General features: G+C 42.5%; 1 protein-coding gene across 1 annotated transcript in view; it reads right to left on the minus strand.

The window, feature by feature from the left end:
- LOC120051306 (rho GTPase-activating protein 6-like) overlaps positions 1 to 14,292 on the minus strand; it is a 93,084-nt gene that overhangs the window by 18,023 nt on the left and 60,769 nt on the right. Inside the window, exons 2-3 of the mRNA XM_038998118.1 lie at positions 3,333 to 3,492; positions 1,168 to 1,239 (exon numbers count right to left, since the gene is read on the minus strand). Of these exons, the coding sequence (XP_038854046.1) occupies positions 1,168 to 1,239; positions 3,333 to 3,492 (232 nt within the window). The remainder of the gene's footprint in view (positions 1 to 1,167; positions 1,240 to 3,332; positions 3,493 to 14,292) is intronic.

The following is a 14,292-nucleotide window of genomic DNA, read 5'->3' on the forward strand; positions in this document are numbered from 1 at the left end:
CATACATGCATGTTTACATCGAATAAACTGACTGCAAGGAAAGTTCCCCACAGCTTGTGAGCAAATGTGTAAGATACTTGGAGTGGTTTATACCTCCATCTCTATTGGAGAGTTACCTTCTATCAGATCTGTAGTTATCACATTGCCAAATATGCCGTCTGTGATGCAGACACAGTGGCTGTATTTCAGCCCAATCCCCTTACAAGGAGTCGCTCCACTTTGCTAAATATATCCCTCCTCCTCCCCTAGTAAATATGTCTGTGTTTTCATAGCCACTCTTCTATTCACCTGGGGCTGCGGCTACACTTTTAAAAAAGGTGCTATCTAGAACCTTAAAGGGTTCTTCAGCTGTCCCCATAGGAGAACCCTTTGAAGAACCGTTTTTGGTTCTGGGGCAAAAAGCCTTTTGGGTTCCATGTAGTACCCTTTCCACAGTGGGTTCTACCCAGAACCAAAAAGAGTTCTACCTGGAACCAAAAAGGGTTCTCCTATGGGAACAGCCGAAGAACCCTTTTGGAACCCTTTCTTCTAAGAGTGTAGGGCTAGGGACTGACAAGGTTCTGTTTTCCCTGGAAACTAAATGTTCAGGACTGGGAAAACGTCTTCATAAATGTAAGTGACAGCATAAAAAGAAAAAAGAAAAATCCAAAGAAAAAATGTAAACTAGAGGGCTCCCCCCTAACCCCTGGTTCTAGTTTGCATCTGAAAAGACACCCAATGATTATCCTTCCAATATTTCCACTATCTTTATGCCTCCTTAGTCCATTTTGAAGCACCAATAGTGAAGGGACCGCTTTCAATGTCTGCCTTGTTAAACAGTGTTAATTGCATTACCAAGGAGGATGCTGCTTGCATAGCCTAGAGATCTGTTATATTAATTTGACCAGTTTGTCACAGCAGGAAAATGTACAGTACAAAGCACTTAGTCTTTCCATAAAATACCATGTTGAGGGATTTCCACTAGTTACCACAGCCACAAAGTCAAAATTGGCTATATAAAAATAATAAACATTTAAAAATTGCTTTTGGTTAATTTAAAGTTAGGTTAGGTTAAGGTTAGGTTTAAATAAAATTTTAACAAGAGAAATTGAAGAAATGGGCAGGGTTTATGACTTTGTGGATGTGGTAACTAGTGATAACCATGTTGAGGGTTTCACATCAATATACCTTTATCTTTATTTTTCTCTTTCGCCAAAGAGTCCAACTTCCTCCTCAGCGACTTCTTCCTTTTCTGCCCATCTGATAAAGAAAATAATGAAAACTGTCAGTTATCTGTACACACTGATAACAACTCACACAATGGCCTGCTGTCACATTAGGTGATCTCTTCCAGTAGCATGTATGTCGGCCATTTTGGAGATGATCGAGCCAGTGGCTTCAAAGAGCATCGGTTATCAGAACACTGTAGCGATAAAGATGACAGATGAGTGTCTCCAGCCTCTGGTCCAGTGGTTTCATCAATACAGGATCAAGAGGAAAGAAACATAGGACATTCTCATTTCCTCTTGATCCTCAGGCTTTCCTGTGAAGAGGGATTATTAAGGAATCAGCCAATCAGCATTCAGGGCTCAAACCACCCACTTTATAATAAGGAATCAGGGCTTCCAGTTCACCTGAGCTCAATCCTGGAAGTGAAACTTAACCCTGAGAAAAGTAGAGAATGAGCCCCTTCAATGTAAAATATATTTTATAGCATATTCTTATACTGTTATATCAAGGTTACAGCACACCACTTAACAAGAAAAGATATTACCAGCAGTGGACTATTTGGACAATTTCCCATCATGCTTTGAATTAGTGTGGATCCAAATATGAGTTTCAGTTTGAAAAGGACTGAATCGTTATGAGGAAGGGAAAGAAGTGTTTTGTCAGCTGTCAACAAGATCTATGACTCCTAGCAAGAACGTTGATTAATGCACAGGAAACCTCTGGCAGCTTGGACCAGGGGTTGGAACTCTTATTGGGGAAATACCTCAAAACTGTGTCTATAGCCAGAGCACCTATTTTCGAACAGTGGATTGATCTGTCTTCAAAACAGTCGAGATGTTATGAACTGGGCACACACTGGTTGAATCAACGTTGTTTCCCTGTCATTTCAATGAAATGACATTGAACCAATGTGGAATAGATGTTAAATTGACATCTGTGCCCTGTGGGTATGCTCTTTTATGATTGGTTTATAATCTTAACAGGGATTGTTTTTTTCCCCATTGACTCAGTCAAATCTGTTCTTGGTACAGGTACATAGAACAGGTTGCTAAGAAACTATGCTTTGACATATCTACAGATCGTTATGATGGAATATCTAAAGACAGAGTATGAGAGAACAAGAGTGAAGAATAGAAAGGGAGCGGGAGAAAGACAGCGGGGGGGGGGGGGGGGGTGAGACAGAGATGCTATGAGAGAAAGGGAGCGGGAGACAGTATGTGTGTGACAGAAAGTAAGAGAGAGGAAGGTGTATGAGAGAGAGAGAGAGAGAGAGAGAGAGAGAGAGAGAGAGAGAGAGAGAGAGAGAGAGAGAGAGAGAGAGAGAGAGAGAGAAGAGGAAATGGTTTGGATTCTTGTCAGTTGACTCTGCAAAGTTGGACAGTAATCCCAGGAATCTCCAGTTCTCTCTCTCTTCCCCACTCCAACGACTCGTGAAACAATCCAACGAGCCATTTGCTTTTCTTTTCTCTATTTTTTCAAGGATCTCCAGGCCTCAGCGAAACACCGGCTAACCCAACCCCAGGCTCAAGATAAACAAAACCCACAGTCAGTGTGCTGAAATATCTCAGTAACACATGCCTGAGGGGTTCTGGAATTCATAAGGAACACAGACAAACGCATTAAATCATCCGGGGGAGAGGTAGAACTTTTGACTGGAATGCACGCCCTGGCTAATATACAGCTCTCCACAGAGCATGACTTAGAACAGAGCAGCAGGCTACGGCCCTATGGTACTGAGTGGAAAGGTCTACACATCTTCATGTGTAAGTGTCTTACTGACACTACATAAGACAGGAAGTTCACTCCTGAGTCTTCTAGATGTACTGTATAGGAAAACATGTGTACTGAGGTTTACATCTCAAATCATAAGTGCTTACAGCTTCCCCAAACACACTCTGTGGAGGGGAAGTTCACGGTTGTCTGCTAGACAGTTTGATGTTGGTCTCGGAGAGGTCCAAGGTGGATGTTGATGGCATATGTTTGTGAAAATGCTTGTAGCATTGGCACAGGGACAGACTGACTAGCCATATGACCAGACAGACGGACAGGCAGATGGACGGACTAGAAAGGAAGTCAGACAGACGACATTTACACACGCACACAAAAACACCTCGCTACTTTACCTTTGGGGATGGTGATCTGACAGCCCAGGTCATAGTCTTGATGGAGCCTGTTAAAGGCTACCTCCTGTAGCCAGGTCCGCTCCAGCTCCGAAAGGCTCTGGATGGCCGTCGGCGTCAGCCGTACACTCCGCCCTGACAGGCTGTTCCAGGTGAAGTCACCCTGGGGAGAGATTTTTATTCTGTCACTTGGCAGAGGAACATTTGTCAGCTAGTGGCTAGCATCAGCTGTTCTTACTTAAAGTAGCTAGCTTGAGAGTTGGTTATAGCCCCTAAGACTACCTCCACTGTTACCACGTTCATCACTGATACTGTCACCATAACCTGACCGTGTTGTCAGATTTTCTGTTCGAAGAATGGGTCTGCAATCACTGCAATTGACCGTGATGCCCATAATGATCGAAGGCTGGTTGTTTGTAAAGTTGCAACACCTTGAAAGGAATGGACAAGTCTCGACTATCGTCACAAACAGATGTTACAGTATCGGGACAGATTGTCCTTAGATTCAAACGTCCCCAGCTCAACCCAAAGCATTTTATGCCTGAGCAATAAGCCCTAAAGGCGCACTCCTTAACTTGAAAGAGAAGCCCAGGTCAGTAAAGCTGATGGATGTTTAGGCTCAGTATTTGTTTCGTTTTTTTACCTTTATTTTAACAGGGACGACATATTGAGACCTAGGTCTCAATATGTGTATACAACATAAATATACACATTATACCCAAACCTTTATTTAACTAGGCAAGTCAGTTAAGAACAAATTCTTATTTACAACGACGGCCTACACCGGCCAAACCGGTGCGCCGCCCTATTGGACTCCCAATCACAGCTGGTTGTGTTACAGCCTGAATTCAAACCAGGGTGTCTGTAGTGCTCCCGCACATTGGCTAACCGGGCTATCTGCATTGTGTCCCACCCACCACCCGCCAACCCCACTTTTACGCTACTGCTACTCTCTGTTCATCATATATGCATAGTCACTTTAACCATATCTACATGTACATACTACCTCAATCAGCCTGACTAACCGGTGTCTGTATGTAGCCTCGCTACTTTTATAGCCTCGCTACTGTATATAGCCTGTCTTTTACCTGTTGTTTTATTTCTTTACCTAATACATTTTTTGCACTATTGGTTAGAGCCTGTAAGTAAGCATTTCACTGTAAGGTGTTGAATTCGGCGCACGTGACAAATAAACTTTTATTTTATTTTATTTAGTGACGCCTCTAGCACTGAGATGTAGTGTCTTAGACCACTATGCCACTCGGTATATACAGTGGGCCCTAAAATTACTGGCACCCCTGACTGGCAATGCACAAACAATACTTTAAAAAATATAAACAATATAATTATAGAGATAAACTCAAAATACCAACGTGAGAAATACTGTACTTTATTAATGTTTCAATGGAACCCACCAAAATCATACAATTATTTAATATAAAATACATTTCACCAAAATCAAGGTTTCATAATTATTGTCACTCCTCATTTAGTACTTAGTGCAACCACCTCTGGCAAGGATAACAGCATGGTCTTTTCCTGTAATGTTTGACAAGGTTAAGGAACACATTTGGAGGGATTTTGGACCATTCCTCTATGCAGATCCTTTCAAGATCCTTCACATTCTTGCGTTTGCGCTTATCAACTGCCCTCTTCAACTCAGCCCACAGGTTTTCGATTGGCTTGAGGTCCGGCGACTGAGATGGCAATGGCAAAACATTGATTTTGTTGTCACAGAACCATTTCTGTGTGGATCTTGAGGTATGTTTTGGGTCATTGTCTTGTTGGAAAATCCACATATGGCCAAGACCCGGCCTTCTGGCAAAGGCAACCAGATTGTCAGCTAAAATTTGCCTGATAGTTTGTGGAATTCATTATGCCATCAATCTTAACCAGTGCCCCTTGGACCACTGGAATTAAAACAGCCCCAGAACATCACTGACCCCCCTCCATATTTCACCGTGGGTATGAGGTGCCTCTCCTTGTATGCATCTCTGTTTCGACGCCAAACATGCCGATGCTGTATCTGACCAAAACGTTCAATTTTGGTCTCATCTGACCAGAGCACCTTCTTCTAATCATAATTTAAATGACGTTTGGCAAACTCCAAGAGCTTGCGTCTGTATCTTGGGGTCATTAAGGGCTTTCTTCTGGCAACCCTTCCAAAGAGCCTGTGGTTGTGGAGGTGGCGTCTGATGGTGCTTTTTTTAAACCTGGCGACCCCAAGACCTCTGGCCTGCAATTCTTTCACAGTGATTCTTGGGGATTTTGCTGCTTCTCTCACGATCCTCCTCCCTATCCTGTTGGGCAAAATGCATTTGCGTCCTCTAGCCGTGAGGATTTCAACTGTTCCATATCTTTTTTTTTTTTTTTTTTTACAATTGTCTTGACAGTGCTGAGTGGTATATTCAATCGCTTGTGGATCTTCTTGTAGCCGTTACCAGATTTATGAAGGTCTACAACCATCTGTCCCTTTTGAACTGCCAGTTCTTTTCTTCATGGTGTTGGATGACAAAGGGATATTGCATGCGTGTTACCTCCTTTTTATACCCTAGTGAAAAAGGAAGTGATGTTATGGCTCAATATAGCTCCGTAATACTTAGATAAACTTAAATAAGTGGAATTTTTCACATGTTGGTATTTTGAGTTTATCTCTAAAATGATATTGTTTATATTTTTTTAAGTATTGTTTGTGCATTGCCAGGCAGGGGTGTCAGTAATTTTGGAGCCCACTGTATATACAGTATATATACATAGCGGAGCGGACAGGTTGTATATGGCAGGTTAGGGAAAGGGGAGGAACGAGAGTGGATGGCTTGACTAGCAGGCAACTCACAAAGAGCTTCAAGATGAACTCATAAATCACCTCAATCCCTGGTTCTATGGTTCTACATTCCCCTCTGTCATCCCTACAAGCTGGTGAAGAGAGAGGACAGAGCTAGAGTACTGATGTATTAGCCAGAGATCAGAGCAGGTCAGCGTTGTTCATCATGAATCTTGTTCTGGAGGCAGCTCTGCAGAGTGGTCACTAGCTGGCACAGCCACAAAGTCTTAAATCTGACACACACACACGCACACACACACACACACACACACACACACACACACACACACACACACACACACACACACACACACACACACACACACACACACACACACACACACACACACACACACACACACACACACACACACACACACACACACACACAGAGTCCTCCTTGAACCGGCCTTAGTATGTCATAGAACTTCATTTAGCTTGTAATTTGTTCTTACGCAAGCCTAGTTTTGTGCAACAACTTTGAATTCACTCCTGCTTAAAGATACAACAATACCCACCTTGTGCTTCCAAAACGCCCCAGCCAGCAGAGAGGAACAACAGCATCATCCACCAGAACAGTGAAAAACAAGGAGGTGGAAATAGAAGATCTACACAGCTGTACTAAGAGGACAGAGGCTTCTCACCCGCCCTGATACTTCCTAGCTAACGAGCATGCAGAGGAACAGCCAGATGCACTCGCGCCAATAGTTAGTCGTTAGTGTCTAGCCCTGTATGGATGAAACCACAGCACTGTTGTTGTGAGTTCCCCACCCCACTGGTGGTGGCAGGGAGCCCGTTCCGTTCCAGTCCCCTCCACTGGTTGCACACTCAGGACACAGCCGTAAGGGGTGAAGGGAAGGGGGACCTTTGAAGGGGGGGGGGACAGCTGGAAAAGCAGGGGCTGCTACTCTCTTGAGCTGTTAGGCATGGCAGGGGGGCTGAATGCGATGCCTGAGCTCCAATTCCCCCGAGTCCATCTATGGATCATGTATGGAATGGCTATGGAACGCTGGTACCTCAGAAATGCTGCTCCCTCCTCACCACTTGGGAGTTCTCTTCAGACTCTAATTCTAGTCTCTATGAGCACATTTACAATACAGTAAACAGGAAAGCCAGTTGACTTTGACAGTGCTTAGTGTACACAACTAATTTGTTACAAAACAATTCAACATATTTGTCAGAGCCATGACCCACTGGGTGAATTAAAGGGGTCAAATATCTACTATGGCTGCTCCCTTAACAACCTCAGGAAGAAAAATGATCTTGTCCAATTGTATCCTCTCCGCTGTACGTACCGTAAACCTTTGCCAGAGAACCAATCAATATTGGTCAGTTTGTGTTTCATAATCTCTGTTTTCACACTTGGCTAAGGACTACAGTTGACTAGGAACTACATCTCCCAAACCCGCTAACCATCTCAACTCCTGCTCCACCCCCCAGCTCTGAGGCCCACACGGTCCTCCACACATGGCCTTCTCATTATATAAAGACAGGGTCCGACCAGGCTGCCTCCCTCCACACTCTTAGTGTGTTTTAAACATCTCTTTTTCCACTACTCACATATTATCATATGCACTCTGCGCCTGAAAACACGTTTACCCTTGACACAGGTAGACCTCATGGCCAGAGATACTGCTAATAGGATGAGTACAGACTGTCACTCAGAATGAGTTGTCCTCAACACATCAATTCCATTTGATTTCCCAGTGAAATCAGGAACTCAATTCAACTTCCTTGCCAACTGCATAGAGCTGAAATAAGCTTACTGTATGCAAGTTGATTCTTACCTTGCCTTTCAGTAGCGCGTTGTCATAGGTGTCAATCATGTTTGAGCTTGTTTTAGTAGCGGGGATGAGAAAAGAATTGTAAAATGGTTGTGTACTGCAATCGAGTTATTCCATTTGCTTTGAACATCTCTATTCGACCAATCGTCAGATGATGTGCAAGAAAACACGTTATCTAACCATAATCGTATTCAGGTTGCCATGCTGCTGTGACTAATCATATCACTTAAACAACTTGGCTTATGTAATTCGTTGAAAAGTGTGAAAGTCTTGCAAGGAGAAAGGTTAACTGTAGCATACCAATGACTGTCGCGTAGGGTAGGCTATTACTGTACTGTGATTTACAGGACACGTCTACAATGACGCCTTAAAAGGCAGACTGACCATTCGTTAAGCACAGTATAGAATGTATAGAGGGAGGATCAACATCTTAATCCAATCATGGCTATTCCAGACTCTCAAATCCGAGCTGAGAAAATCTACTGACTCATGACAATATTCAACCTATAGGTTCTGTTCTCTCCAAGATACCTATGTGATGTATTGTATGGGAGTGTTACTGTTTGTCAGGGCAGCCCTTTTCGAAATAGCTTTGGGGTGGCTCGGCTAATAAGGTGGGCGGTATGCGCCTTTTTAAAATCTGTTCAATGAGCGAGGACAAATTGCACAAATTGAAGCAAAAGAATATGCTTGTTTCCGTGGTAACGTATACACAGAGCCTCAAGTGTTCCGGGATACGCAGAAAACATCACCATGGCAACCGTCGAACGAATGCCCAATCGCTAAACTTGCACACGCTACCGACCTCACTGAATGGACGTATAGTAAAGAAAGTGCATCATCAGTGGAATCAATGAGCGGGTTCTCATATTAGAAGACCAACTGGAATGTTCCATCCGCTCTCTCTCGTTTCTCAGCTAAATGCAATGACCTAAAATCCTCTTCAACAACTCAGCAACCATCAGCGGTAGCAAACTGCACAGTAACTTCAACTACATCATGCAATCGAACATTTCATGGTGATCTTCATAACACGCTGTCCGCATGAAAACCAGTGAATTTAAAGTCGGGAAGCCACAATAGCCCTGGTTGGCACTCTGCCAAAGACAACATGTTCCTCTCTCTCTATTAGATTCATTCTATTGAGACCCTGGCGGGTACAAACCTACTGCTTTAATTGAGAACACATTCATCTGATCCAAAGGACCAGGAGAACCTGGGCCCAGAAATGAGGTGTAGGATGTCACTCTAGGGATCAACACACAGTCATAGCCTATAGGTGAGAGCATAGAAATAGAGGTACGCTCAATATGGCCGCCTGGAATGTCGACTTGAACGTCCGTTCTAGTCATTCTAATTCAATGGGTGAGAGAGTGTATAAAAATAATGTTGACTTGAATAGGAATCTTCTGATATGACTGTATTGACAACACTTGTCCATAGTGTTGGTTGCAGGACAAAAGATCACGACATCACCCATTAAACCACAGCAAACAAACAATGCAGCATGCTCTGAACCTAACTAAGCAATTCACCAGTCAGATGAATTAGTGGGCCACAGGAGGTTGGTGGCACCTTAATTGGGGAGGATGTTCTCATTGTAATGGCTGGAGCGGAATAGGTGGAATGGTATCAAACACATCAAACATATGGTTTGATGCCATTCCATTCGTGCCATTCCAGACAATATTATGAGCCGTCCTCCCCTCAGCAGCCTCTACTGCAGCGGGCCGATGCGTAATCTCGCTAATGCCGGGACAATAATAGGTTATTGACACCACTCTGGTCCCTTTCAAGTGGTTTCATATGCATATGCCTGTACAGAATCATGTGAGGTCAAACTTTAGAATGAGAATCCAAACCTTACAAATGAACCAATTTGATCCATCTACAAGAACATTTTAAACAACGTGATGGTTTCTTATGCTGAAGGTACAGTAGGCTATCACTCGTTATACAGAGTATTAAAGGAACTGCATACATCATACAATAAGACAACCACCTCATATTGCCAAGTGAACTTTTGCTCAACCTTTCTCGCACCACTGACCAGTATGCTACAGACCTCACTTGAGGATTTCTTTTTATAACAACAACCCCATGCGAATGTGATCGTGAACAGATGAAATCAGTGACAGCTGATGTCCCTGTCACCAACTCTCGCCCCTCCAATTTTCTAACTCCATTGTTACTGCGTGTGTATTCTATGTGGTATTATGAAATAGAATCAAATTCATGTAAAAACAAACCTTGAAACACCCCAACACCAACATATCCCCACCACAGAGAGAGGACAGGCCCTTGGGCTCCATTAATACAACAACAACAAAAAATCTCAATGGAGGAAAATGCACTCCGTCCGCACATGTAATTAACGGCAACATCTGTTGCCTTTGAAAATGACGGTCGGCTCTCCAACCCTCTCAGATGAGGATACCACATCGCACATCTGAGGAGGAAACATCCCAATCCCAAATAGGCCTCCCAATCCCAATTTTGCATAGGGATACCGCCTGATACCGTGGCCAAGGAAAAATCTTTTTTTTAAAGAGGGAGATGTGTTAAGAGATTGCAGCAAAGGAATGTTCCTTTTTACGTCATTGTTTTTACTCTTTATGTTTTTGTTTTACAAGTCCCGTTGACTCTGACGGGGTAATGGATTACTCGTGTAGCGCTGGAACCACACCAAGGTTAACATCTGCTTGTAATTACAGCGCCGTTGGGCTAGCTAAACTCTGGTTGGCCTGTCAGAGACAAAGGATTGATGGACCCCTCCACCTGCCGTGGTCCATCCGTCTCGCTGGCTGAGAGAAAATAGCCCGGGAAACATCCTGATACGTCAACTAGCAAAAGTCAAGTTATCAGAAGACAACTGGGGGGCTAATGAGGACGATCATATATCATAAACATTCAGTAAGAAGCAAAAACATGCCTAACTATCCTAGCTATCCAAGCACAGATATTGTGAGCCTTCATCTCATCTCGAGCATGGCTATTCACTGCAAAATAACCACGGTGAAGCAGGTGAGGTAACTACCACTGGTCTTATCAACAATTACAAAATATTTAGTGTTTCAGGGGATGGTGTGCTTCCAATGTACTATTCTAATTTGCAAATATGTGGGACTGTGACAACACACCAGCTCCAGCTCGTGACAAACATACTTGCTTGCTAATCAAGTGGAGGGGGTCATATGAGGTAGATTATTTTGAAGACATTTGGGTAGCACAAACTCCAAACTGTAACTACATAAGAATGTGTGCATTAGGGTAACTGAGTTCAACCCCTGAGGTTGAGGATATAGATGACGTCATTGTTACATAACATATAGAACCAAAACAACTCTGTTATTTCAATGATTAGTCAATGAGGGAAAATATGTGGAATAATGTGCAATTTTAAATGTGCAATTTGACTTGAGTGCTGCTGCGTGATTACAACTAGAGAGGAAGGCAGACCTTTCCTCGACTCTTGGTGAATTGGATCCTTTTTAAGTAGTAGTTTCGACCTCAGAATGGGCGCACAATAACAAAAGATGAATGTGAGGCAGGAATGCAAAGAAGTGTGTGGCGCTAGATATTAGTTTCAAAACTTGAAAAGTGGTAGCCATAAACATCGAAAATACATACAAATTGTGACTGTATGTTCTCACATCTCCTTATTCAATGTCAAGGGTCAATGAATGGATACATATTGCTACAACATAGCATGACTACTCTTTGTTTCCCCATTTTCACCACTGCATATACTGCCAGGGACCTGTGTCTTTTAAGGAAATTGATGCATAATGTTAAGGGAAAATACCACCCAAAAACGATCTTTTGGTATTTCTTTCATTAGTCCACTTGAAGCTGGGTAGACAGTGATGGCTGAGTTCCTCACTGGAGATCCAAGTACGTAACTTCAATTTCCGTGCCAAGCTCCCATTGACATCAATGCATCATTTATACAAATGTCTGAGCTACACACGCATTTCTCCGGTTAGGATTCGGCCCTGAATCAGGAAACCTTGAAAACATCATTTGTTATGTTTTTTCTCTAACTCGTATAGCTCACGTTAAGAATGTCTCCATTTTCTCTTGTGGGCCTGTCAATGTCTCAAAGTAAATATGATGTAGTGGAATACGTGCATATCATGCGCAAAAGCACCTGCGTCAAAATACTTCGACTAATCACAGAACAATCAAAACAGTAACGATCGTAATCTAAAGATCTCTATCGTTCACACACAAACACATTCACACGGAGGGCGGCACACATCTTTCATGCATACACGACCAAACACACTCTCTCTCTCTCTCTCTCTCTCTCTCTCTCTCTCTCTCTCTGCTGAACACATGCATATCACAGCCTATTGTGTTTCAAAGTGGGCATGCATCTCTGACCTCTGCCCTGGGAGCTGCACACTGATTACCCACTGATCATATAAGGTACAGTCCTTTTTCAAAGGCTCCACAGCTGCAGAAAGTATTCCATCTCCCCTCAATTGCTGCTTCTAATCTACACAGCTAGAAGCTCCTGAGTTAAGGCAGCCAGGGCAATGCCATTCCCCTTTAAAGCAACCATTATAGTAGGATTTACACATATTTATTGACTGGAGGGAGGAAACCCTAAAGTCCTAATAGTCCCACTTTAAGACAGCTTATGTAGGTTCCCTGACACATAGGTTGATTGATTTTGCTTCATACTCAAGCACTTGTTACTCGAGGTATGCACACAGTAGAAACTGGAGAGTGTTTTTTGCAGAGTTAAAATTATTTTCCTCTCGAGTAGTCAAATTAAATCATTTTAGAGTGTAATTATTAAACAATTCCAGGTAAGTACCAGTTTTTTTTAAATCTGACACAGCCGTTGCATTAAGGAGAAGTATATCTTTAATTCTGTGAATAACACTTGTATCTTTTATCAATGTTTATTATGAGTATTTCTGTAAATTGATGTGGCTCTGTGCAAATTCACGGGATGTTTTGGAGGCAAAGCCAAATGTAAACTGAGGTTTTTAGATATAAATATGAACTTGATCGAACAAAACATACATGTATTGTGTAACATGTTGTCCCGGGAGTGTCATCTGATGAAGAATATCAACGGGTAGTGATTAATTTTATCTCTATTTCTGCTTTTTGTGACTCCTTTCTTTGGTTGGAAAATGGCTGTATGCTTTCTGTGACTAGTTGCTGACCTAACATAATGATATGTTCTGCTTTCGCCGAAAAGCCTTTTTGAAATCGGACACTGTGGTTGGATTAACGAGAAGTTTATCTTTAAAATGGTGTCTAATACTTGTATGTTTGAGAAATTTGAATTATGAGATTTTTGTTTATTGAATTTGGCGCCCTGCAATTTCATTGGCTGTTGGCGAGGGGAACCCCGTTCTAGCGGAACCCCGTTCCCAGACAGGTTAAACAAAATATCTATTAACATGTCTCTATGCCCACCATCTCTGCCATCTCTCCTAAGCTCAACTCTGGTGGTATAAAAGCCCAGTTAAGTTCTGCACTGCAGGGGGCAGACCTGTTGAATGAGCAATTATTAATCTATGGGCGCATCTGTAGTTTTAAGGATAAAAATGAATATGAAGATATTTAGGAGCATTATTACAGTGCACTTTAGGAGCATTATTACAGTGCAGAAGATGGGAGTGGATATCTAGCATGGAGACTGACATTTGTTCAAAGGGAAGCATCAGAGGGACGACAGAAGACCAAGTGATTTTGATTGTAGTTAGTCTCATTCAGACACATGAACAGAGAATAATTGTATGTGAACATCTGTATAAGCAAGTGTTTCTTAGTCTCTTACTCTTTTAGTATGTCTTAGTATTAATTCTGTTTCTGAGTCAAATAAATCCTACTTTTCATCTGGTGACATAACTGCATGCATGGCCATCCTTGCAGAGTTTCTGAGCCTTGTTTTTCATATCTTATGACACAATATTGTATACTTGTATAGAGCAGACAAACCCAGTAATCTGTAAATGTTTCACCATGTTACAGGTGGTCCAAAGGCTGATAGAGACCCCTTCAGAGAGGAAACCTGTCCAACAACAGAAAGCCTGTGTTGTGAGGCCGTTGCACTGATGAAGCATACAGCTGATGAAGCAATTGTAAAGGAGAAGATGAAGCAGACCTTTGCCTATAGCCAAAAGATGGTTCATGACCCAGTGAAGTCCTCTGAAATATTCACAGCGTTTCCAAGATTCCAAGACATAGCAGGAATTGTATGTGGATCTTCAACTGCCTTGCCTTGAAACTGTCAGGACAATTGTGTTCTGTTCTACAACAGTCTGATTAGGACTGATATATTACATGACGATAGTGCCACACCATAATGTTTACTGTTCTGTCTTGACTT

This window comes from Salvelinus namaycush, chromosome 7, assembly GCF_016432855.1.
Source record: "Salvelinus namaycush isolate Seneca chromosome 7, SaNama_1.0, whole genome shotgun sequence".
NCBI classification, from domain to species: Eukaryota; Metazoa; Chordata; class Actinopteri; order Salmoniformes; family Salmonidae; genus Salvelinus; species Salvelinus namaycush.